This window comes from Artemia sp. Qi Xiang Cuo, chromosome 14 (assembly GCF_049724085.1).
Source record: "Artemia sp. Qi Xiang Cuo chromosome 14, ASM4972408v1, whole genome shotgun sequence".
NCBI classification, from domain to species: Eukaryota; Metazoa; Arthropoda; class Branchiopoda; order Anostraca; family Artemiidae; genus Artemia; species Artemia sp. Qi Xiang Cuo.
The window spans coordinates 13,296,231-13,320,099 of record NC_142807.1 but is presented as its reverse complement, the minus strand read 5'-3'; the positions used below and the strand labels follow the sequence as shown (position 1 = coordinate 13,320,099).

The 23,869-nt window shown below is 34.3% G+C and overlaps 1 protein-coding gene and 1 long non-coding RNA gene across 8 annotated transcripts in view; one reads left to right on the top strand and one right to left on the bottom strand.

The window, feature by feature from the left end:
* LOC148944160 (uncharacterized) overlaps window positions 1-3,072 on the top strand; it is a 38,684-nt gene extending 35,612 nt beyond the window's left edge. For both annotated transcript variants that reach the window (XM_089100323.1, XM_089100324.1), the window contains exon 3: window positions 1,719-3,072. In XM_089100323.1, coding sequence (XP_088956449.1) covers window positions 1,719-2,991 — 1,273 coding nt within the window. In that variant the 3' untranslated portion in view covers window positions 2,992-3,072. The remainder of the gene's footprint in view (window positions 1-1,718) is intronic.
* The window catches only part of LOC148944159 (uncharacterized), a 132,834-nt gene that overhangs the window by 78,889 nt on the left and 30,076 nt on the right, over window positions 1-23,869 (bottom strand). For 3 of the 6 annotated variants that reach the window (XR_016142824.1, XR_016142826.1, XR_016142828.1), the window contains exon 1: window positions 16,592-16,690. The exons of 1 other annotated variant lie outside the window; for it this stretch is intronic. This is a non-coding gene — a long non-coding RNA (uncharacterized LOC148944159). Of the gene's footprint in view, window positions 1-16,552; window positions 16,705-23,869 lie in introns of those variants that run through there. 2 more of the 6 variants (XR_016142827.1, XR_016142825.1) reach the window with 2 other exon arrangements.

Sequence of the window (23,869 nt, the reverse complement as noted above, 5' to 3'; positions counted from 1 at the left end):
ATTTACGAAAAACCTCATTTTCCTACAAGAGCCCATATTAATCTTTCCCACCACAGCTCCCCTTTAACGTTGTCCGATCGGGCTGAAATTGAGAGGATAAGCTTTCCTTGGGCCTGGGATATTATTCTCAAAATTTCAGATCAATTCGATCCTTCCTTCCCTATTTTCCAAAAATCAAATATCAAGTTTTGTGGGATTTGCTTGTGTCACAAATAGATACTGGAGACTAAAGTAAAATAACAGGTGTCTCTGTGGTAAAATGGTCGCTGCACCTGACTGTCAGGCGGAAGATCCGGATTCGATTCCCTGTCAGAGAAATTTTTTATATACTGAATTTAAAGTTTAAAAAAGAAACTCAGTTTCTTTTTTAAATCCGCTTATCCTCGAAATTTCAGCTCAATCCGATCACTCCTTCCCTGTTTTCCAAAAAACAAATATAGCAACTTAATGTTCATTTCTCTCTTTTTTTATCAGCCACGCCTACAGCCCACAGTTGGCAACGGATCCGGGTGAATGAGGACTCAATCGAACTGGAATTCAACCAAGCGGGGCCTTTTGATATTTTCAGACCGAAAAAATTATCCCCCGAATTTACATTTCCCAATTTCGGCAAAAGGCTTCTTGAAAACACCCTGTCGAGAAAGAAAGAATGTTACACAATCATCTAACAGTTAGTCAAGCAATAATAAGTAATTAAACTGTACAAAAATGTGCAGAAATTATTTGAGAAAAACTACGTTTTCTAAAGAGTTAAAGAGGCTGAATTACAAGGTCGAACCTTAAAATGCACAGGGATTAGGAAGCACAGTTGGGGGGCTGCCGCCCCCAAACCCCCCGCATTTGCAGCCTCTTTTTTTAAGTCCTGTACCCTGCAATCAATTGGTCGTACCAATACGAATGAAACTGTTTCAATGGCATTTTTTTAATATCTTCTGAGGATTTGGCAATGACTACTCAGTCTGTTACAGTTATAACTACAAACTTCTCTCTGTGCTAGGTAGTGTTATGTACTCAGTGTGATCATGTATGATGGTAAAATAAATGAACCTGAACTGCTAGTTTATTCTGAGCCCTTCTTCTGCTCCCTGTTTTTCTGTTCAAAATTGTTAAAGTTCATCACAGTATAGCTTGTTATTGGTTAGGGAAAAATCTCCTGAGGAAACGGAAAATAATAATTCTCAGTAGGTTTTTTTAATCAAATAAATGCAATAGGGTGTTCTTATGGTAAAAAATTCAAGCAGACTTTGTTTTTGTTGTTAAACAGTTCTTTGCAAGGGCAAAACCGGGGGGCGGTAGCCCTCATCGATAAAAGATGCATTAGTTGTTTTTATGGTAAAAAACTACAGCAGACTTCGTTTGTGTTGCAAACCAGTTCTTCGCAAGAGCAAAAGCGGGGGGTGACCTTAAAAAAACCTTAACAAAAGAGGCTGCAAAAGCGGGGGTTTGGGGGCGGCAGCCCCCCAACTGTGCCTCCTAATCCCTGTACGTTTCAAGGTTCGACCTTGTAACTCAGCCTCTTTAACTCTTTAGAAAACGTAGTTTTTTTCAAATAATATAACGCTAGGATCAAGTGTGTTGAAAGCTTTTTCATGTAAAAATAAAAAAAAATATCAAATGGCATAATGTTTTACTTAGGGCATCATTTTAACTTAGACAGTAAGATGATATATTCAACACTCCAATCCTGGCTACAATTAAATGGAAATTTCTTTTTTTAGCAGATGGAGAATGTGTCTCAATGACGGACAATGTGTGAAGACTTTGGCATTTATATGTTCTACGAATCAACAATACAGAGAAGCCTTAGAACTTCTACCTTTTTGCATTATTGAGATTAATCATTTGGCAATTTATCATGGAGTGATTGAATCAAAAAACCGCATTTTCTTTTGTATAAACAGCTTTAAGGTAATTAAAAAATATGTGGAAAAGCAGCTTATAGGTGATAGCTTAGACAATCTTGACCAGATTTCAACATTCTGCAAAGATGTCGAAATGACAGAACAGAGAGCTAAGCGTAATTTGAGCGCATCACTTGGCCTTTCTCAAGAAAACAAAATACAGACACCTACTGAAATACCTAACGAAACAACAATACTAACAGATAATATCAAAAATGAAGAAAATGAACTTATGCACCATGAGTCATTGTCCACAACTGTTGAAGGGTTAGAGCCTGGGGATAAGCCTAACCATTTCAGTCAAGAGGAAACAATGGACCATTATGATTATACCCCACCCTCCTCGCAAAACACAGATACAATAAGTAAATATTCGATTGGGACACTTGGACGAATAGAAAACCCAGGACCATTCAAAATCATAGGGCGCCTTACGAAATTGTCACTTGTCATTGGCCCTAACACAGAAGATAAAAAAAGGGTTATCCTTACGCTTGAAGATGAAACAGGAAAAATCTGCATGACAATCTGGAATGTGCAAATAACAAGAATAGTGGAAGAAAACACACAACATATACAGTTAGGCAAAATATATGAAGTATGCTACCCAGAAATTGTTAATAGAGATCTTTCAAAATTTTCCGAACATTTGATTCCGGGCTTAGTCCCAAAAGAGCTTAAAGCAAACTTGTTTACAAGGATACAAGAAAAGGAGGAGCTCCCAGAGATACCCAAGTTTCAATTCAACTTTGTCAAAATTAACAAAGTTCATCAAATGAATGTTGGTGAAATTGTTGATGTACTAGCCATTATATCCCATCAATCAAGATATAACTTAGAGCATCGTTATCCAAGATTGGTTCTGACTCTTCAAGATGATTCCAACCTCAGCATAAAAGTAACTATTTGGAGATGGTGGGGCTTGGCCAATGACTACAGTGATCTAAAGGGGAAAATTATAGCATTGAAAAATGCTGAAATTGAACAATTTAATGGGAACAAGGAACTGAAGCTAAGCAGAGTATGTGGCAGCCTTTATATTGAACCTCTGATGGAAGAAGCACGAAAACTTAAAGCTTTACTATTTTAAAACCTGTTTATGATTTACAAGTTCGTGTGTGATATTTATAAATGAAGAAATGAAACTTAAAACTAAAATAAATGTTTTGATCTACAACAGTGTAACCGCAATCGTGTGCTAAAAAAGATTTTATTCATGACCCATGCATCATGGTTGCAGCAGTAGCTGCAACCTAGTAAAGGGCGAATTACAGCCTATAGTAACCAAAAGTTAAGAAACGCGTTTAAAAAAAACCACTTAGTGAAAAAAATTGAAATTTGACGGTGATTCAGGAATGATAATTATTATTTTGGTTCGTCATAAAAATTAAAGTTTATTGCAAAAAAAATTTAAGGCAATTTCGAGAAAAGGCCTGAAACCCCTCGAAAATGAAGTCAGATCAAAAAGTGCACCATTGGAATCAACATGGTCAAAAATCATATATAGGGAAGTTAGTCTTCTATCTTGAACAACAAGGAAAATAACTTTTTTGCATCGGTAGCACTGTCTAATGTTTTTTATCCTTTTTTTCCAGAGCTAGCAGCTTACCAGAACACAATAGAGATCGCAAAAGCTATTGCTCATATCTATATGCTTCTCAGAAATTCCACCATCTGCAAGTGCCATATAGAACTAAAAATCACACTTTTTGAGTCATTTCTCAAGGGGTGGGGCTAGTGGGCTACCAGAACATTGTAAACAGATGTTTAATAGCTCATATAAAAGCTTTCGCTCATCTCTACATTCTTCCTATAAATTTCACCATCTGCAAGTGTCAAATGGCACTTTTAGTGCCATGCCTCAAGTGGAAAAGCTGGGACTTGACGATTACCAGAACTTCTCAGAGAGATTAATTTAAAAAAGAAAAAAAAGTTTTCTGAGGAAATACTTAAAACGAACAAAATTATTGCTTCACAATTTATCTAACATATATCAATAAAATCATTATAAATAAGCCAAATAATTATATTTCCCTATGTTTTTAGGATTATAGAAAACTAGTGCTTAACTGAAAAAACAACAAAATAATATAGAAATTTTGATGAAGTGAAATCAAACCGATTAAGAACACTTTTTACAGCACGAGAATATAGCATTTTAGGATTGTTGCTTATTTTAATTCTATTTTCGTTTAATTTGGTATCAATTTTGCACAATGGTTCAGTCCAATCATCGGCTCTCGCTTTGGATCTGAAAAGGACATTTTATGATTATTTTATAGACAAGTTCGAAGTGAGGCCATCTTGATAGTATTAGGACCATAGACTAGCTTTAGAATTTGTTTCCCAACTTATAATTTTCCGTTATCTAGTTTGGAGAGAAATAACAGGGTTTTCCGATTTCATATTTATTTATATATTTCCCAAAAAAGCCATCAGGCAGTTAAAAAAAAAAAAAAAAAAAAAAACGCAAATAAATTAAAAAGAAAAAAAGTACTTATATATGAATGTTCACGAAAATATTTATAAAGAGATACATCTTTCACGATGTATCAGCCCTTCATTAACATACTAAAACTTACTTAATATTTAATTCAACATACTTAATGTCATTTTAACTCGTGATCCTACAATCCCTTCCACCCACCTTCATATTATGGCTGATTTGATCTTCGTTTCGAGTAATTAATTAAAAAAAAAACTTTTCGAAAAATAAGTTTTTCAAAGAAAACTAAAGGCCATTTTAAACTTAAGCTCAGCAGATACAAATACCTTTTAAAATTCAAACTCAAAACGACCAGAAATTCCCAGCGCTAATTCCCAGGGTAGTCATGTATTGTATAGCCTAAAATGCTGTGTTCTGCATGATGTCCTGAGCAAACGTGTGATTCATAAATGACTGTTAAATTGCCCGTCTGAATCTGCTCGTTTAATATCAGCAGCATGCATTATAAAGATGGCTCAATAAACCGAAAAATTAACAGTAATGACATTCTATTCCTGCAGGAACACCACTTCCTGCCATCTCCGTTAACTCTACCGAGAAGCAGTAAGCATATTTTGTTTACAACCAATGCTCAAAGAACGAAAGGCCGACCCTCCGGTGACCTGGCATGTGTTATCTAATGATTAATCACACCTTTGTCACCAGCTATTTTTCATTTCTCTAATAATATCATGGCAGTACCACTTGGAAACCGTGTTTTCATTAATGTCTACCTTCCCTGTGGTCAGAAGCGTTTAGCTTCACTTACTAGGTTTTCTAATACCTGGTCATCCCTTAAAACTCTTGTGTGTAATATTGGAAAACATGGGGATTGGTGGCTAATGGTAGGTGACCTCATTGTGGATGCTACTAGTTACTCTATTCATGCCTACATAGTATTAGACTCGTTAGCAATTGAATACTACATATCACCAAATGTTCTTAATCACAGTTACATTCATAATAATGGGACCCTTTCCAGTATAGGCTGCTACATTTGCTTGGCCAATGTTGCCTGTTCTGTCTTTCATGTTGACAGAGACAAATATGACTTCGACCACCTTCCTTTCTTTCTTACTGTGATGTTAACTGCTGATCCATCTAGTGAGCTTAGCGTTGCCACAAATAAAAATGATGTATTAAACGTAAGTGGAGCAAAACCAATTGACTACTTTACTTCTACCCTAACTGCTTTACAGTCCTGTGTCAAGATTATTTTTATTCTACAGTGCTTGAGCCCTTTTCGCCACAATCCAGATTGCAGTAGAATTGGAGCTGAATTATCTTTGCTTACTTGAGTGCATGAAACAAACTAAAAATGTTGTTATCCCCTTTCTCGGGTCAAACTCAATGCTTGAAGCCCGACTCGGAAAAAAAGATCCTGGTATTAAAGACTCTTGTATATGCTAAATTCTGACTTCTTATCTTGATTGCATATAGGCATCTCTTGTGAGGCTAAGTGTTTGATATAAAAAGTTAGACAAAAGCGGTATCTTTCTTTCGTTTGTTATAATGGTGCTGACTTCCCTAAAAGCGCATAAAAATGGAAGCAAAGTATTAACTTGCACTAAATTTGATTCATTAGGGACTATTAATGTTATCCCAGACTTGTCTTGGCTTAGGAATTATAAAAATATTTTTAATAAGGTTGAGTATATTGTTCATTATCATTTTCAAGCCTTAGTTTCTGAACTTTTCATCTAGGCTGTGGTTGTGTGGCATTAGTCACCCAGCTCCAGCTACTTTTCCAGTTTTGTTTATGTTTGTCAATAGTGCAAGATTCGTTCATTTGCTGCTTGGTAACCTTTGTTCTGAAATAATGAACAGACCCTTTAGATTGCATTTCATATAGGCCTGTCACTGTTGCATCAATGTTAGTAAGATTTTTGAACATGTTTTGATCACATATATTACTGAAGGGACTGCGAAAATTTGATTCAATTTGGGTTTCAACATCGTTTTGGGTGCCAACATGCGCATAAGGTTTTAGCTTCACTTCTTTATGATCTCAAGTCTAAAGGTTATAAATTATATATTTGTGCTTTGGATTTATTTGCACTCAGGTGTTTGATAGTACCTGCCATGCGCGAGTATGGCACTCTTTGTCAGAGTTTGGAGTGAACCATTTACTCCACTTTTGGCATAGTAAATAGTTTCTTCTTTTGACGTACCGTACATAATTCTACGGTAATATAACAATTCTGTAGCACTGAAGCATGACAGAGTGGGGTGCTCTCACCTTATCTATTTAATACTTGCATTTATAATGTGCTATCATAATGGCCTTCGTTTTCAATATTTTATCTGATGTGTCATATATTCCATACGCGTACCACCTATTAGTTTAAAGCCGGATCAAGTCTACTTTGTCATTGTCTGTGCAACGTATTTCTATTGTCTTTTGTAATATTGATCTGGTTCTGAATGTTGGTAAATGCGAATATCTAGTTTTTAATCACAATCACATAAGCCCATAATTTGTCACAATCACAGTTTTTAATCAAAATCACATCAGCCCATAATTTGTCACAATCACAATCACAGTTTTTAATCACAACCACATCAGCAAATAATTTGTCACAATCACAATCACAGTTTTTAATCAAAATCACATCAGCCCATATTTTGTCACAATCACAGTTTTTTAATCACAAGCACATCAGCCCATAATTTTTCACAATCACAATCACAGTTTTTAATCAAAATCACATCAGCCCATAATTTGTCCTGTAGATCCTCAATAATTCGTTATGTTGCGAATTTACGTTGGTTAGGGACACTTATCTGTTCCACACTCTCTATTTTGAACTCCAGGTTTTGAAAGATGTTAAAGAAAAGTCAAAGAAAGAATATGCAATAATTGTGCCAAACCGTGGAAAAACCTCTCGTCGAGCTTTAGCTAAAATGTATTCCACATATTGTAACCATTTTGTCTTGTTTTTGACTGGTATGCGTTTGATATTGAAGAAGAAAGATCTGCGCCAGATTATGTATTTGTCATTTTAGATTTTTTTTTTCAACACACCCCTCAACATGCCCTGAAAGTTTCAACTTAATAACGTAGACAGTTCCTGGGACATTGCTGATACGTCCTTTTGACAACCTACATGCAAATAATGTATTTTGATTTAGTTCAACTTCCTCCTTTTGACAGCCCCCATGCACACAATGTGTTTTGATTTAGTTCAACTTCTTCAGCAATACTTCCTGAAATTTTCACCTTCTTACACTTAGCGTTAGTAGTAGTAGGAGTATTAGCAGTAGTAGTATGCACATATTGCCTCTTAATAAAAAAAACCTCTCATCATGTCCTGGTAGTTGGAACTTTATACTCTAAGCTGTTCCTAAATTATTACGTATACGTCCTTTTGACAACCTGCATGCACATAGTGTATTTTAATCTAGTTTATTTTTTAATTCAACATTTTTTGAAATTTTCTCCTTAATATCCTTAGCCTTAGAAGTAGTAACAATCGAAGTAGTAGTAGTAGTAATAGTTGTATTAGTAGTAGTATCAGTAACAATAGTTGCAGTGGTATTAACAACAGTTGTAGTACGCACATATTGCCTTTTTATCATTTTATAATCCCCTCATCATTCCCTGAAAGTTCCAACTTGATGCCCTAAGCCATTCCTGAGATACACCCTTTTGACAACCTGCAAGCACAGAATGTGTTTAGATTTATTTCTGCTCCCCTCAATATTCCTTGAAATTTTCACCTTCATATCTTTACCCCTAATAGTAGTAGGAGTATATAGTTGTAGTAGGAGTAGTAGTAATAGTTGTATTAGTAGTAGTAGCAGTAACAATAGTTACAGTAGTATTAATAGCAGTTGTAGTCAGCACATATTTCCCTTTGATCATTTGAACATCCCCCTCGTCATACCCTGGAAGTTTCAACTCCATAGGCTTAGCAGTTTCTAAGATGTTGCTGATGCGCCCTTTTGAAAGCCGGTACATAATTAGTGTGTTTTGATTTGATCAACCCCCCCCCTCAACATTTCCTGAAATTTACATCTTAATATCCTCAGCCTTAGTAGTAGTCGCAATACAAATAGTAGTTGTAGTAGCAATAGTAGTAGTGGCTAGCACATGTGGCCTTTTAATCAATTAATCATCCCCTCAGTTGAGCCTTTTTTTTTTAATATTGTAAATTTTGGGATGACATTAATGTTACCTTGTGCTGTCAAGGATTATTTAGTGGTAGCTATTTATTTATTTATTTTAGCAATTACCATTGGGCTTCTGTAGGTTCTTTTTGAGCTTTTTTTTGTTCTTATAATTTTGTAAGTTTTTTAAATACTTTGTGAATTTATGTGCTTTCTGTTATTTTATCCTACCCCTTCTACCCAAGATTAGATTTTAGACCGTGTAATTAAAAACTTGTCTAGGACGCCATGTATGCATTTCATTTGTTTGTATTATGTAGATGGTTTTATGCTCTGGCAATGAATGTAGACTCTATGTGTATTGCATATGTCATCTACAGCAAGCAGATTTTATTGAAATAGCAGTAATTTCAATGTTATATCTCTTTTGTGCTTTTGTATTTTTTTACCATGTTCCTCATTGTGGATATTTTCAATATTAACCAACCAAATTGGTCGGATAAAAATTGGTCGTATCAGTCTTATGAAACTTTCGACTTTATCACTTTAGTTTTAGATAGAGTTCTGTTTTGTATGAAAAGTAAAACAAAATTTGTATTGGAGTAGTATAATTTATTTATTCATTTTTGAATTGACGGTCGAGAATTCATATTATCCCAATTGCAAGAAGCAACTTTAGATTGGCTTGTTAAGAATTAATTAAGAAAAACTTTTTCCACAAAATACGTTTTTCAAAGAAAAGTAAAGAACTCTATTAAACAAAAAATTAGCAAAAATAAAATCAAATAATCTACCAAGCATGAAACTACCACAAATCAGCATCGATAAATAAATGAAAACCAAAAACGAACAGAAATTACAATACACAACCGAGTCAAACTCAAAACAAGCAGAAATTTACATAAGTTGGGCGCAAAACCCCTATGCCTTCCCAAGGCCAGAACAAAATTTGCACATTACTGGAAAACTACAAATGAATGTGCATTGTCAGTTTAATATACATATACTGATATTTAGTAATCAAAATGTTAAAATTATTTGATTTATTAAAGTTATAAAAGTAAAAACTTTATATTTTTTTCAGTAAAGTGCAAATTTTGTTCTGGCCTAGGGAAGGTACAGGAGTTTTGCACCCAACTTATGTTAATTTCTACTCGTTTTGAGTTTGACTCGGATATTTATTGTAATTTCTGTTCGTTTTGGGTTTCATTTATTTATCAATGCTGATTTGTGGTAGTTTCACGCTTGGTAGATTATTTTATTTTTGCTAATTTTTTGTTTAATGGAGTTCTTTACTTTTGTTTGAAAAACTTATTCTGTGGAAAAACACTTTTTTAATTAATTTCTGTTCATTTTATATTGGCATGGTCTTTTCAGGGAAAAGGAAAATAATAATTTAAATCTTTTCATTTTTTAAGACTTTATAGTTTGGACTGCTATTTGTATGCTGGAGAAAAATTTTCAGAAATTTTTAACAAAATACACCCTTTTAAAAATCTGGACACAAATAGTAGTGTTTAATTTAGTTTCATACCTCCTCTAGTTGACCTGAAATGGAAAACTTGACACCATTTGCAAAATAATCTGTTTACTTTCTTTGATAGCTTGGAAACACTTTTTTGATTTGGTTAAACACTTGGAAACGCTATTTTGATTTGGTTAAATTTTAAGAGCAGAAGTAGCCCTGAAAGTTTGAATACAATACCCTCAATTGTTTTTGGGATACTGCTGAGATGCCTTATTGGGAATTAGCCTTATCACTGTGCATTTTGATGCAAATGGGAGGGTGGGAGTAGCAGGGGGATTAGTTTCCCTCCAATCACTTTCGACTATTAAAAAGGGCATCAGCCCTTTCTATTTTCAAACGAATGAGCCCTTTTCGAAGTTCCCAAGACAACTCCTTTGATACGATCTAAACAACAACAACAACAAAAAAAAAATAATACATTATACCCACATTAATCATTACTATAAAAATGTCAAGTCATCCAATCACTTTCGACTATTAAAAAGGGCACTAGGCCTTTTCGATTTCAAATCGAATGAGCCCTTTTGGAAACGGCAACGCTTTCTATAATAACCTTATATGCCTCCAGGGTATAAATTACTACCCTTACCCTAAGGTCTGTTAGGGTGGTTGTCATCCTCTAAGACCAAATTTCCAGAACTTTCAAATACGTTAAAAATAATGGCTATCTCAAAATTTTGATTGGATGTGTTTGGGGAAATGATGGGTGTGAGAGAATTGGTAGTTGCTCTCCAATCACTTTCAACTATTAAAAATGGCCCTAGCCCTTTTGATGTGGTCCAAATCGAAAATAAAACGATGGCATAACTTACAACCTTTGTCCTGGGGACTCTGGAGGGGGGGGGTTCCTTATCCTTAAATACATAATTTCCAGAACTTTCAACAATGTTGGACAAAATGGCCATCTCTAAACTTTGATTGAATGTGTTTTGGAAAATGGTGGGCATGAGAGGGGGGTTACTCTCCACTCACTTTTGACTATTAAAAAGAGCATTTTAAATTTCCAATCAATTCAGCCCCTTTTGAAATTTCCACAACAACTTTCTATATAAACCTTATATGCCCCCAGGGCATACCTTATAACCCTTGCACTGAGGACTCCAATGGGGTTATCATCCTCCTAATTTCGAGAAATTTTGAATACATTGAACAAAATGGATATCTCAAAATTTTCATTGGACAAGTGGGAGTGAGAGGGGGGTTAGTTGCCCTTCAATCAATTTCGACTATTAAAAGGGCACTGGCTCTCAATTTTCTATTGAATGAGCCCTTTTTGATATTTTTACAACATCACTTTCTATAAAAAACCTTACATACTCCCAGGGCATAACTTACAACCCTTGCCCTGAGGGTTGGGGGGGGGGGTTGTCATCCTTAAAGACCTAATTTCCAAAACTTTCAAATATGTTGAATAAAATGGCTATATAAAATTTTTTATGGGATGTGTTTGGGGAAAAGATAGGTGAGAGAGGGGGGTTTGTTGCCCTCCAATCACTTTTGACTATTAAAAAGGGCACCAGTCCTTTGAATTTCCAATCAAATGAGCCCTTTTTCAAGTTTCTACGACAAAGCTTTCAATAAAAACCTTATATGCCCACAGGGCATAGCTTCTTACCCTTGCCCTGAAGACTGTGGGGGGAGTATCCCGCTCAAAGGTATAATTTCCTAAACTTTAAACTATGTGGAACAAAATGGCTATCTAAAAAATTTGATCATATGTTTGGGGAAATGGTGGCCATGGAAGGGGTGTAAGTTGCCTTCCAATCACTTTCGAATGTTAAAAAGGGCAGTAGCCACTTCAATTTCCAATCAAATGAGCCCTTTTTGAAGTTTCTATGATGACACGTTCTATAAAAACCTTATATGCCCCCAGGGCAAAACTTACAACACTTGCCCTGAGGGCTGTTGGGGAGTGTCCTCCTTAAAAATATAATTTCCATATGGGAATCCACAACACTGCACAAAATGGCTATCTATAAATTCTGATTGAATGTGTTTGGGGAAAAGGTGGCTAAGAGAGGGGGGCTAGTTGCCCTCAAATCACTTTTGATTATTAAAAAGGGCACTAGACCTTTGAATTTCGAATCAAATGAGCCCTTTTTCAAGTTTCTACAACAAAGATTTCAATAACAAATTATATGCCCCCACTGCATAACTTACAACCCTTGTCCTGAGAGCTGTGAGGGGGTTGTCATCCTCAAAGACCTAGTTTAAAGAACTTGAAACTATGTTGAATAAATGACTATCTCAAAATATTGATTGGACGTGTTAGGGGAAAAGCTGGGCGTGAGAGGGGGGGTTAACTGCCCTCCAATCACTTTCAACTATTAAAAAGGGCACAAGCCAATACAATTTCTAATTGAATGAGCCCTTCTTTGATACTAAGTGCCCTGATCTAAATGAACAAAAATTAATAAATGATACATTGTGCCAACATCATTCTAATATGCCCTCAGGGCATAACTTAAAACTCTTGCCCTGAGGGTTGTGGGGGAGTGTCCTCCTCAAAAACATATTTTCTATGTGGAACAAAATGGCTATCTCAAAATGTTGATTGGATATGTTTGGAGGAATGATGGGCATGGGGGGGGGGGAGCTAGATGCCCTCCAATCACTTTTGAATGTTAAAAATGGTACTAGCCCTTTGAATTTCCAATCAAATTAACTTTTTTTTGAAGTATCTATGACAACGCCTTCTATAAGAACCTTATATACCCCCAGGGCATAAATTTAAACCATTTCCCTAAGGGTTGTTGGGGGAATGTCCCCCCCCCCCAAAAAAAAAACAGATTTTCTATCTGGAAATCAACTACACTGAACAAAATGGAAATTTCAAAATTTTGATTGGATGTATTTGGGGGAATGATGGACGTGGAGCTAGTTGCCCTCCAATTACTTTTGACTATTAAAAAGGGCACTAGCCCTTTGAGTTTCCAATTGAATGAGCCTTTTTTCAAGTTTCTACAAAAACGCCTTCTATAAAAACCTTATATGTCTCCCAGGACATAACTTAAAACCCTTGCCCTGGGGGTAGTGTCCTCCTCGAAAACATATTTTCTATATGGAAATCAACTATGGTGAACAAAATGGCTATCTAAAAATTTTGTTTGGATGTGATTGGGGGAATGATGGGCATGGGGGTGCTAGTTGCCCTCCAATAACTTTTGACTATAAAAAGGGAACTAGCCACTTAAATTTCCAATCAAATGAGCCCTTTTTGAAGTTTCTATGACAACTCTTTTGATAAAAAGTGCCCAGCTATGGAGGAAACAAAATAAATAAACATTGCGCCCACATCATTCTTTACTTAGGCAGTGCTATTGCACTGCCTATGATTATGCAAATATGTATTTGCTAATAGCTTTTAATCTTTTATTTTACACATCAAAATATACTGCACTAAGAGTCAGTTGTCATCTTCCAATACCCACATCATTGGATTACTACAGAAAATCCCTCAGAATAGAAAAAAGTTGGGGAAATTCCTCCCCCATTCCTTCTACTTCCATATAAGAGAAAGAAGAAAGTTGGAAGATTTTGTCTTTAAAATTCCCTTTCTGAAGCATCAACCAAACCCTGCCCCTCCCTTGCATACATAGGCCTACAGAAAGATTCACTAATCCTTTCCCTTATTAGCTGATGTACAACTATATATTGCTATATATATTTTATGAAGCCTCAAATGAATAGTCAGCTAAATGAAGCATAAAAGAAATTGTCCATATTAAACATATATTTTATATAGAATACATTTATCTTTAGGGACATATTTACTGCTCTGCTGCATTGTGGACTCTGAAACTGGAAAGCTGAATAAATTATAAATTATTGAAAAAATTTTCACTGTTTATAAATTAATAGCTGTTCCATATTTTTTACATGATTGCTTCATGGTCCTCTTTGGACAATTCTTGATATAACAGAATTATTTCTATATTATTTATGGGATAACGGCTGCCAGGTAATCCTTAACCAAACAATGCAAATTAAGAAAGATTCATGACATCTCTGGAAAAAATACAAAATTTCTCATTACTGACTATGAGAGAATGAAACATCCATAAAAAGGTCCTTTAATACACTGAACTTGATGGTATATGTACAATGTACAATCCTGGTTACAAAAATTAAATACCTTTTTAATTTAAGGGCCCCTTTAAGGACTCAAGATGCAATTAGCATAGTCCCAGAAGCAATCATTGAGATATGAAAGAGCATAAAAAAGCATCAAAAAATGATGTCTTCACTTTGATCCTAGCTAAATGGGACACCACCAGATGGCTTATTTGACAGTCTATATATATATATATATATATATATATATATATATATATATATATATATATATATATATATATATATATATATATATATATATATATATATATATATATATATATATATATATATATATATATATATATATATATATATATATATATATATATATATATATATATATATATATATATATATATATATATATATAAAAAAAAAAAAAAAAAAAAAAAAAAAAAAAAAAAAAAAAAAAAAAAAAAAAAAAAAAAAAAAAAAAAAAAAAAAAAAAAAAAAAAAAAAAAAAAAAAAAAAAAAAAAAAAAAAAAAAAAAAAAAAAAAAAAAAAAAAAAAAAAAAAAAAAAAAAAAAAAAAAAAAAAAAAAAAAAAAAAAAAAAAAAAAAAAAAAAAAAAAAAAAAAAAAAAAAAAAAAAAAAAAAAAAAAAAAAAAAAAAAAAAAAAAAAAAAAAAAAAAAAAAAAAAAAAAAAAAAAAAAAAAAAAAAAAAAAAAAAAAAAAAAAAAAAAAAAAAAAAAAAAAAAAAAAAAAAAAAAAAAAAAAAAAAAAAAAAAAAAAAAAAAAAAAAAAAAAAAAAAAAAAAAAAAAAAAAAAAAAAAAAAAAAAAAAAAAAAAAAAAAAAAAAAAAAAAAAAAAAAAAAAAAAAAAAAAAAAAAAAAAAAAAAATATATATATATATATATATATATATATATATATATATATATATATATATATATATATATATATATACAAATCTTTAAATTAGACAAACAGCCAACCAGTATTTTATGCATAGGAGTCCAGCTGGACATAAGAAAACATATCAAGAAGACACTTCTTACTCCATAATATGGAAGATAATCCTAGTTCACACATTTTGCAGGGGGGTGAGCCTGTATCTTCAATTTTTTGTTAAAGTTCTAAAAAATCATATTATTGAGTTAGGACAACAGTGAATACACCATTCAATGCCTTTTTTTATGCTGATTACAGATCATAATAATCATTTTCTATCAGAAATGAATTTCAGCCCCCCCCCCCATATATGCCAATTCAGGGTTAGGTTAGGTATAGTCTATAGGCCTATAGGTGGGGGAGGGGGGCTGAAATTCATTTCCAATAAAAATGCTTATTATATTCGTAATCAGCATAAAAAAAAGGCATCAAATAGTGTATTCACTTTATTCCTAACTCAATAGCCTAATATGATTTTGTAGAACTTTACACAATTTTTTCCTTGTTTTTGTAGTTTTTCTAAGAAATTCATGAATTTCTTAGAGCCTATAGCCTATATTCACAGAATATATAATCCACCCCCTAATACGTAAATATATACCTAGGATTACAGGTCAATATCTACCAAATCATATTATTGAGTTAGGAATAAAGTGAATACACCATTTGATGCCTTTTTTTATGCTGATTATGAATATAATAAGCATTTCTATCGGAAATGAATCTCAGCCCCCCTCCCCTATATAGGCTATACCTAACCTAACCCTGAATTGGCATATATAGGGGGGGGATAATTCATTTCTTTGATTAGAAATACTTATTATATTTGTAATCAGCATAAAAAAAGGTGGTCAATATCTATGAAATCATATTATTGAGTTAGGATAAAAGTGAATACACCATTCAATACCTTTTTTTATGCTGATTATGAATATAATAAGCATTTCTATCAGAAATAAGTTTTAGCCCCCCCCCCCAAAATAGGCCAATTCAGGGATAGGGTAGGTATAGCCTATATAGGGGGGGGGGGGCTGAAATTCATTTCCAATAGAAATGCTTATGTATATTTGTAATCAGCATAAAAAAAGGCATCAAATGGTGGATTCACTTTATTCCTAACTCAATAATATGATTTTGTAGATATTGACCAAAAAGGCATCAAATGGTGTATTCACTTTAGTCCTAACTCAATAATATGAGTTGGTAGATATGCAGACTGAATTACATCCTCAATCTAAATATAACATCCATTTGCATCACAAATGAACTTTACTCCAATATTAGCCATGTGGTAGATGTCCATTTAATTCTGAAAGTTTCATTCCCCTAGCCTAGCCTCCTTAATAGCCTAGGCAAGCCTAAATTTATGAGTTAGCATAAAGCTATTAGCCTAATTATTATTTTACTTTAAAAAATAAGCACTTTCATTCAAGTTTCACTCACCTTCATCCAAAATACATCTAACCAAGTAAAACTAGGCTATCAGCAAATAAGCATAGCTTATTTGGAATATAAATACCTAATAGCCAATTTATAAAAGAAGACTTCTACCAAATACCAGCTTGAATTTGAAGGCTGAAATCAACAAAACTTGTTTTGTTTAAACATTATTCTAATTTTGGGCTGCAGTTGCTCCTTTATCTTAATATTTCCTCTTAGAATAGGCTACTTGGCTACTACTGGCTAATGTGCTACAATTTCAAAAATTTAAATTTCTCTGTATATGAATTTAAGCCTCGTTTTCAGGCTCAGTGGGTTCGAACACGGGTTGTTCTCGTCTAGTGCATCAAGCGTTTTCTGCCAAAGCGGGTTCTCAAGGAAAACACGGCGTTGAAACTTCAAAGATGAAAACGCTTGATGCTAAGGAATAGAATTACCCTCTCAATTACTCCGACTATGTGTCTTAGTTTTTTCTACAATTAGCCATGTATTCATGCCTACTACAAAATACTTGATTTTCAATTCAAAATCAACTGTTTGGGATTTCAATGAACAAACTTCATGTGCTGTGAATTCATGGTGGTTAGCCATTTTTGAATTTACCGCCAATGAAATCAGAACTCGGGTTTGAACCTGGTATTTCTACGGGTTCCAGATTCAAGGAACCCGGGTTCAAACACGGGGAGAACCCGGTAGCTGAAAACGCTAAGAAGCGGATTCCTGTTGAACCCGCAACCCTAAAAACGCTTGATGTAGAACTCGATAGCAACACGTGTTTGAACCCGGTGCCTGAAAACGAGGCGTTAGATGACGTTTACTAAATTGAATTCGAAGTGAAGAAAACAATCGAAAACAGAAAAAAATGACCAAAAACAACAGCAGCACTTTAGGAAATTTAGAAATAAATTTCTAGTGAATAATTGTCTCGATTTATCAGTAGTTGTACCGAACCAATCGTGCTCAAAATCCTACTCAGGGCCATACTGTGGTGTTTCTTTTGTGGATGGTGAAGTTTTCCAAACAGTAGAGTGCAGACGGTCTTGTATCATAGTATTATCCTTTCCTGTTTAGATTACAGTTTATTCCAATAGGGAATAGGCAATGCAAAGAACTCCCCTAAAAAAAGTCCCACCCTAAATACTAATGAAATTGATCCATTTTTGCCCCATCTTGGCTGGTCAAGCTCTCTATCACAAAGCTCAAATTCTGAGAATAGGACAATGATCAGTGTTGGAGCTAATGTCACCATAGATGATAATGACTTTCAAGAGGTACTTTCTAGGAGCTCCAAAAAAAGGAAAAAAACGTCCCCAATCAAAATTATTTCCCCTCCCCCTGTCCAAGATTCTCCTTCCCAAAACTTAGGAATTTACCTAAAAATTTCTCCTAATACCCCTTTTGAAATAACAAAGATTACTACAATAAGGGCAATTTTCCAAATGTTAAAATCAATGTTTTCTCTTAACATTCAAAGTGATGGATCTTTGCTAATAGCTGTCCAAGATCAGAAATTAGCAGATATAAAACTTAGTCTAAAATCTATTCCGAATACCCCAATTAATTCATCTAAATGGAACCCAAAACAATCCCCAACAAAAATAGTAGTATATAATGTTCCCCTAGAAATACCAATTCAGGAGTTAAAAGAAGGGCTCTCAGATAGGGCTGGTAACACAATCCCTGTAGAAGATGTCACTCGACTTGGTAAACCAAATGGATTAAAAACAAGTAGATCTTTCTTATTTACACTGAAGGAAAAAAAATTAATATCCCAGAAAAGTTATTCCTATTTGGGCAAATCAAACCGCACAAGGAATACAAGCCAAAGCCTATCCAGTGTCAGAAGTGTCTGAAACTGGGACACACAACAAATAAATGCAATGAAATTCTCCAAGCCTGTAGTAATTGTAAAGGCTCCCATCCTAAAGAGTTGACAACTTGCAACAACACTCAGCCTGCATCTATCAATTGTAAAGGCCCACATGAATCCACCAGTAAATCGCAATGTCCTGCATATAAGAAAAGAGCACTAACACTCCAAATAGCAACAGAGAAGGCCATTCCATACCCTTTTGCAGCTATATAAGCAAATGCTGCCCAATCATACCAAATAAAACCTATATTGAAATCAAACAAAACTCCCAAGTCAAACACTCCCAATGCATCAAGTACCCCTTACAAAACACCATCCTTTAAGCCCCCAGGCTCACATATCTATCAGAAAGAATCACCAAGCCAACAAGCTTCCTAGCCTAGTGAGATGAGGTCGGCCTGGCACCCCCTCCCAACAAGAAAAAAAACAGAAACACTACCAGGAATTAATCCCTTAACTGACAAACTGGATGCACAACCAAACATGCGAACCCCAAATATATGCTTATTCATTCTAGACTGCAATGCAGTTCAGGCTATGAATATACAACAACAGAAAACAAAAATCATTGCTGAATTGGCAAAAATCTACATCCCTATTAACAAAGCTGAACATTGATACACAGTCATATGAAAATTAAATCAACAACACAACATATATCAATACTCCAGTGGAACGTAAGATTACTTACGGAAAATAAGCTAAATGAACTAATATCTTTTATGAATAATAATTTTATTCAAAATACTTGCCTCCAGGAAACTTATTTAAACCAACATCAACAACTTTAAGCTCTGGGATATACTATCCTGGGAAAGGATAGATCATCTGAGAAAAAAGGAAGTGGAGTAGCCTTAAAAATTAATAATAATGTAACATTCGTTGGCATCAAGTTCCCAGGTTGTGTAAATGATGTTGATGTAATTGGCATCAGTGTTTGGATGAATAATACAAAAAATTACATAATACGCTTCTACAAACCTAATGGCCAAACTACCGATGCCGTGTATGTCTTCAATTATATGAATATTCATAATATGTTGAAAAATATAATTATTTGAGGAGACTTTAATGCCCACGGCTTTTGGCGAGGGAATAACCAGCAAATAAAACTAATAAGTTCGTTGAGCGTATGATTTCAAATAACATTGATTTAACTATTGTTACCCCTCCAAACCTGAATACATATTTCAACCCCAAAAGTGGTATTTTCTCTACAATTGACATACAAATTGTGTCATTAAATATTTTGAATAAAATTTGTATAAATAAAATTGATAGTCTATGTACTGACCACTTTTCTATAGATTGATCCATTAACGAATCTGTTGAAACCCTATCATATACCTCCAAATATATTAACTCTAGAGCAAATTGGTCTACGTTTCAAAATAATCTAAATGGTGAAATTATAAGTTTCACCCAACATTCATGCATGTCAAACGCAACAATTGACACGCACGCTGAAGTTTTGGCATCTTTACTAATAAATACAGCTAATCATGTACTATCCCCAGGACAACACCCAGGAAAATATTCCCTAAACACATTCCCAAAGCAGGGTGGACAAATGAGTGCCAAAATAAATGGAGAACAAACAAGGCATGCTAGGAGAACATTCCTAAAAAAACAATCACCTACTACATATCTAAAAAAATTACAAGGCGAATCTAATCTAAAAGGACTATAATAAATGCCAAATATAACTACTGAAATAATTTTGCAAATAATCTCTCCAGAGAAACACATGAGCCAATTATACATAAAGTTATAAGCCACATCTATGGGAAAAAGACTTCCCCCAACACACTCCTGTATGCGCTTATACATAATAATACCCATTATGACAATGATAATGAAAAAGCTAAGCTATTTGCCATTCTTTTTGTTAATAAGCTAACATCAAATAATTGCAGCAAAACATCCCTAATTCCTATGAACCCTAGTTACCAACCTTGCCCAGGATCCGAGTATGTAACCAGTCCGTTTTCAATCCAGGAAATGAATAATGCAATACATCATATTAGGACCAAGACTAGCGGCAGCTATGACAATATACACCCTACATGGATAAAGAATCTCATCCCTTCATACAAACAGGAACTTCTAAATTGTTATAATCATGCTTTGGCTTCATTTACGTTCCCCAATATCCGGAAATGTTCGTCCCTCTTGCCAATCCTAAAGAAAAATAAACCCAAAAATAACCTTGAGTCTTATAGACCCATAATGAAAACTCCTGTGATGGGGAAAATAATGGAGAAAATGATCTAATATCGACTCCTCTGGTTTGTTGAAAAAAATAATATGATCCCTCACACTCAAACTGGTTTCTGGAAACACCACTCCTCAACAGATGCTTTCATATTTTTAAAAAATGCAATAAATGAATCATTCTCAAAAAATAATGTCCTAGTCGCAGCTTTCCTAGATTTTGAAGGGGCATATGACAATGTGAACCACCGAATCCTCTTAAATAAACTTGCAAACCATGGACTACCCCCAAGCTAGTATCTTTTATAAAATCGTTCATAGAACTGCAAAGTTTCATTGTTTGTGTAGGTTCAGCCTCATCATCTCAAAAGACAATAACCAAAAGCCTTCCTCAGGGAGCAGTCCTCAGCTGCCTCCTCTTTGCCCTATATCTCTGGGACATGAACCTCCCCCACACGAATCTACAATATGCTGATGATCTGGTGCTATGGTCATCTGGCAACACCTTTGCACAGTCAAAGCTGCAAAAGCCACTTTTCCAATTTGAAAATTTTTCTCAATATTCAGATTTACCCATTGAACCCACCAAGTCAAAAATAATCCAATTTCACCGAAAGTGAAACCATGTTAATGCAAGACTAACTCTAAATGGAACAACTATTCCAGAAGATAATCATATTAATTACCTAGGTCTCATGCTTGACCAAAAACTTAATTTCCACCTCCACATTTCAAACACAATAAAAAAATGCTATAGAAAAACAAGTATACTAAAAAGACTTCTTTCCACGCCCTGGGGATGTAAGGAGAAAACCTTACTCCAGTTTTATAAATCACATATAAGACCCCATATTGACTATGGATTCATCGTCTATGGTGCATGTGCAAAGATCCAGATGCAAAAATTGAAACAATACAAAATGATATAATACGTCTCATATTTGGTCTTAGGAAACCCACAAGCACCAAGTTTCTGCTTATGGAGAGTGGATTAACAACAATAAGGGAGAGACGTAGCTTTCTCTTTATAAAACATCTTACAAAAATTGAATCAAATAGCTCATACACTCTAAATAATTGGTTAAGAAATCCAGCCATGTATAGAGGCATTAAAGATGAGTATGCCAATATTCAGAAGAAGTTCCCTGTACCCGCAAAGTCTATTGCACCTACTTTCTCCCAATCCCCTCCATGGAATTGGTCAATCCCCATAATAAATACTGATTTCTCAAAGTGGACTAAAGATTTAACCCCTATCGCTTTTGTCCAGAAAAAATTTGCTGAACTTAATACAATTACTTATAAAAACCATTCCCAAATCTTTGTTGATGGGTCCAAAATGAATGAGAAGGTAGCAAGTGGTGCCTTCCTTCCTCACCTGAAAATTGTAATGGGTGTGAGATTGTATAATAATGTATTTATAATGTCTGCAGAGTTAAATGCCATAATCATGGCATTAGAACACCTTATGGAAAACCAACCTCTGATTGCTAATTCTAATAATATTATAGTTTATTCCGACTCTTTATCAAGCCTTGAGTTGCTGTCTTCAGCTTCTCAGTATAAGTTGGATATTGACACTTATCATTGTCTGAGTATTACAGATAATCTTGCTTCAAGTGGCATAAGAACTTATCTTCAGTATATTCCTAGCCATTCTGGTATAGGTGGTAATCATCAGGTTGATGATATAGCAAGAGATGCTATAAATATCGATCAGCCAAGTGGGAGACCAATCCCCATTAGAGATATTTATTGATGGAGACTATCAGATAGTATGTTTAATAAAAATAATCCTATCCTTTCCCCATTCTTCAATAAATATTTTTCTAAAATTTATCATAGAATTCGTTCTGGAACAAATGGACTAAATTTTCTTGCCTTCTCGTACCAGTTTCCTGATTCAAGTGGTTCAGTTCCCCTGTCCCCTCTCTGCAGGTATTGTAACATCAGTAATGAAAAAATTGACCACTGCCTATTTGAATGTAATATGCTGACGTCTGCACAACATACCTTGCTTTGTAAACTGTTAAATTGCTTCAAACACCACAAAATCTTAGTATCAGCCAAAAGCCTAGCCAACTATACCTGCACACAGAGCATAGAAATCGACATCTATTACCTTATATTTGAACTCCTTGAGTCGAAAGATCTACTGAAAGATATCTGAGAATATCTAACAAATAAGAGACAACCAAGCCAGTAGCTCTGAATCCCACAGAGTGAAGCAAAAGGAAAAGGGCTAAATAGTATCGACTGAAAAGCCTGCCTGCTGTGAAATAGAAGAACAAGAAGAAATTATTCCAGCCAAAGTTTTCTCAACTCTTAGACTCCTAGAGTCTAAAGATCTACTGAAAGATATCTGAAAATATCTAATAATCATGAGGCAATCAAGCCAGTAGCTCTGTATCCCACAGAGTGAAGCAAAATGAAAAGGGCTAAATAGTATTACTGAAAAGCCCGCCTGCTGTTAAATAGAAGAAGAAGATTCTCAAGATTCCACCTTGTTCAAGACATTTGACCATTTCCTATTTGAGTGTAATATGCTGACGTCTGCACAACACACCTTGTTTTGTAAACTGTTAAAATTCTTCAAACACCACAAAATCTCACTATCAGCCAAGAGCCTATCCAATTATACCTGCACACAGAAATTGATATCTATCATCTTATATTTGAACTCCTTGAGTCGAAAGATCTACTGAAAGATATCTGAGAATATCTAATAAGTAAGAGACAACCAAGCCAGTAGCTCTGTTGCCCACAGAGTGAAGCAAAAAGAAAAGGGCTAAATAGTATCAACTGAATACCCCGCCTGCTGTGAATTAGAAGAAGAAGAAGAAATAAGTAAGGAATAAATGTCGGCAAAATTCAACTTTAGTTACTTTTGGCTATCTTGGAAAGGGGTTGGGTTAGGAAAATGAAACTTTCAGGGATGGATCTACATGCTAAGGTATGTCCCGGGAAGGTACCTTGAAGTACATACCTCCACTCTCCCCTCCCTCTATATAATGGTAAATTACTGCACATTACTAGTTGTTTTAGCTCACATTTCATCCTATATTGCTATCTTAATTATAAATGACTGCTTACCTTACACAACTGCAGCTTTTAACCTTGTTCATTAAAATATATTCCAAAATCCTATTTTCATTTAACAGTTATCCCTTTAAACTTATATCTAGCTGACATCCCTTATGGAACCCATTTGTGATGTCACAACTTCGCTTATCATAACCCCTTTAAGTGCAGCACGCAGGTGCCTTGGAGTAGAAGACAACTCTGTGTTGATAAGCCATTTAAATTTTG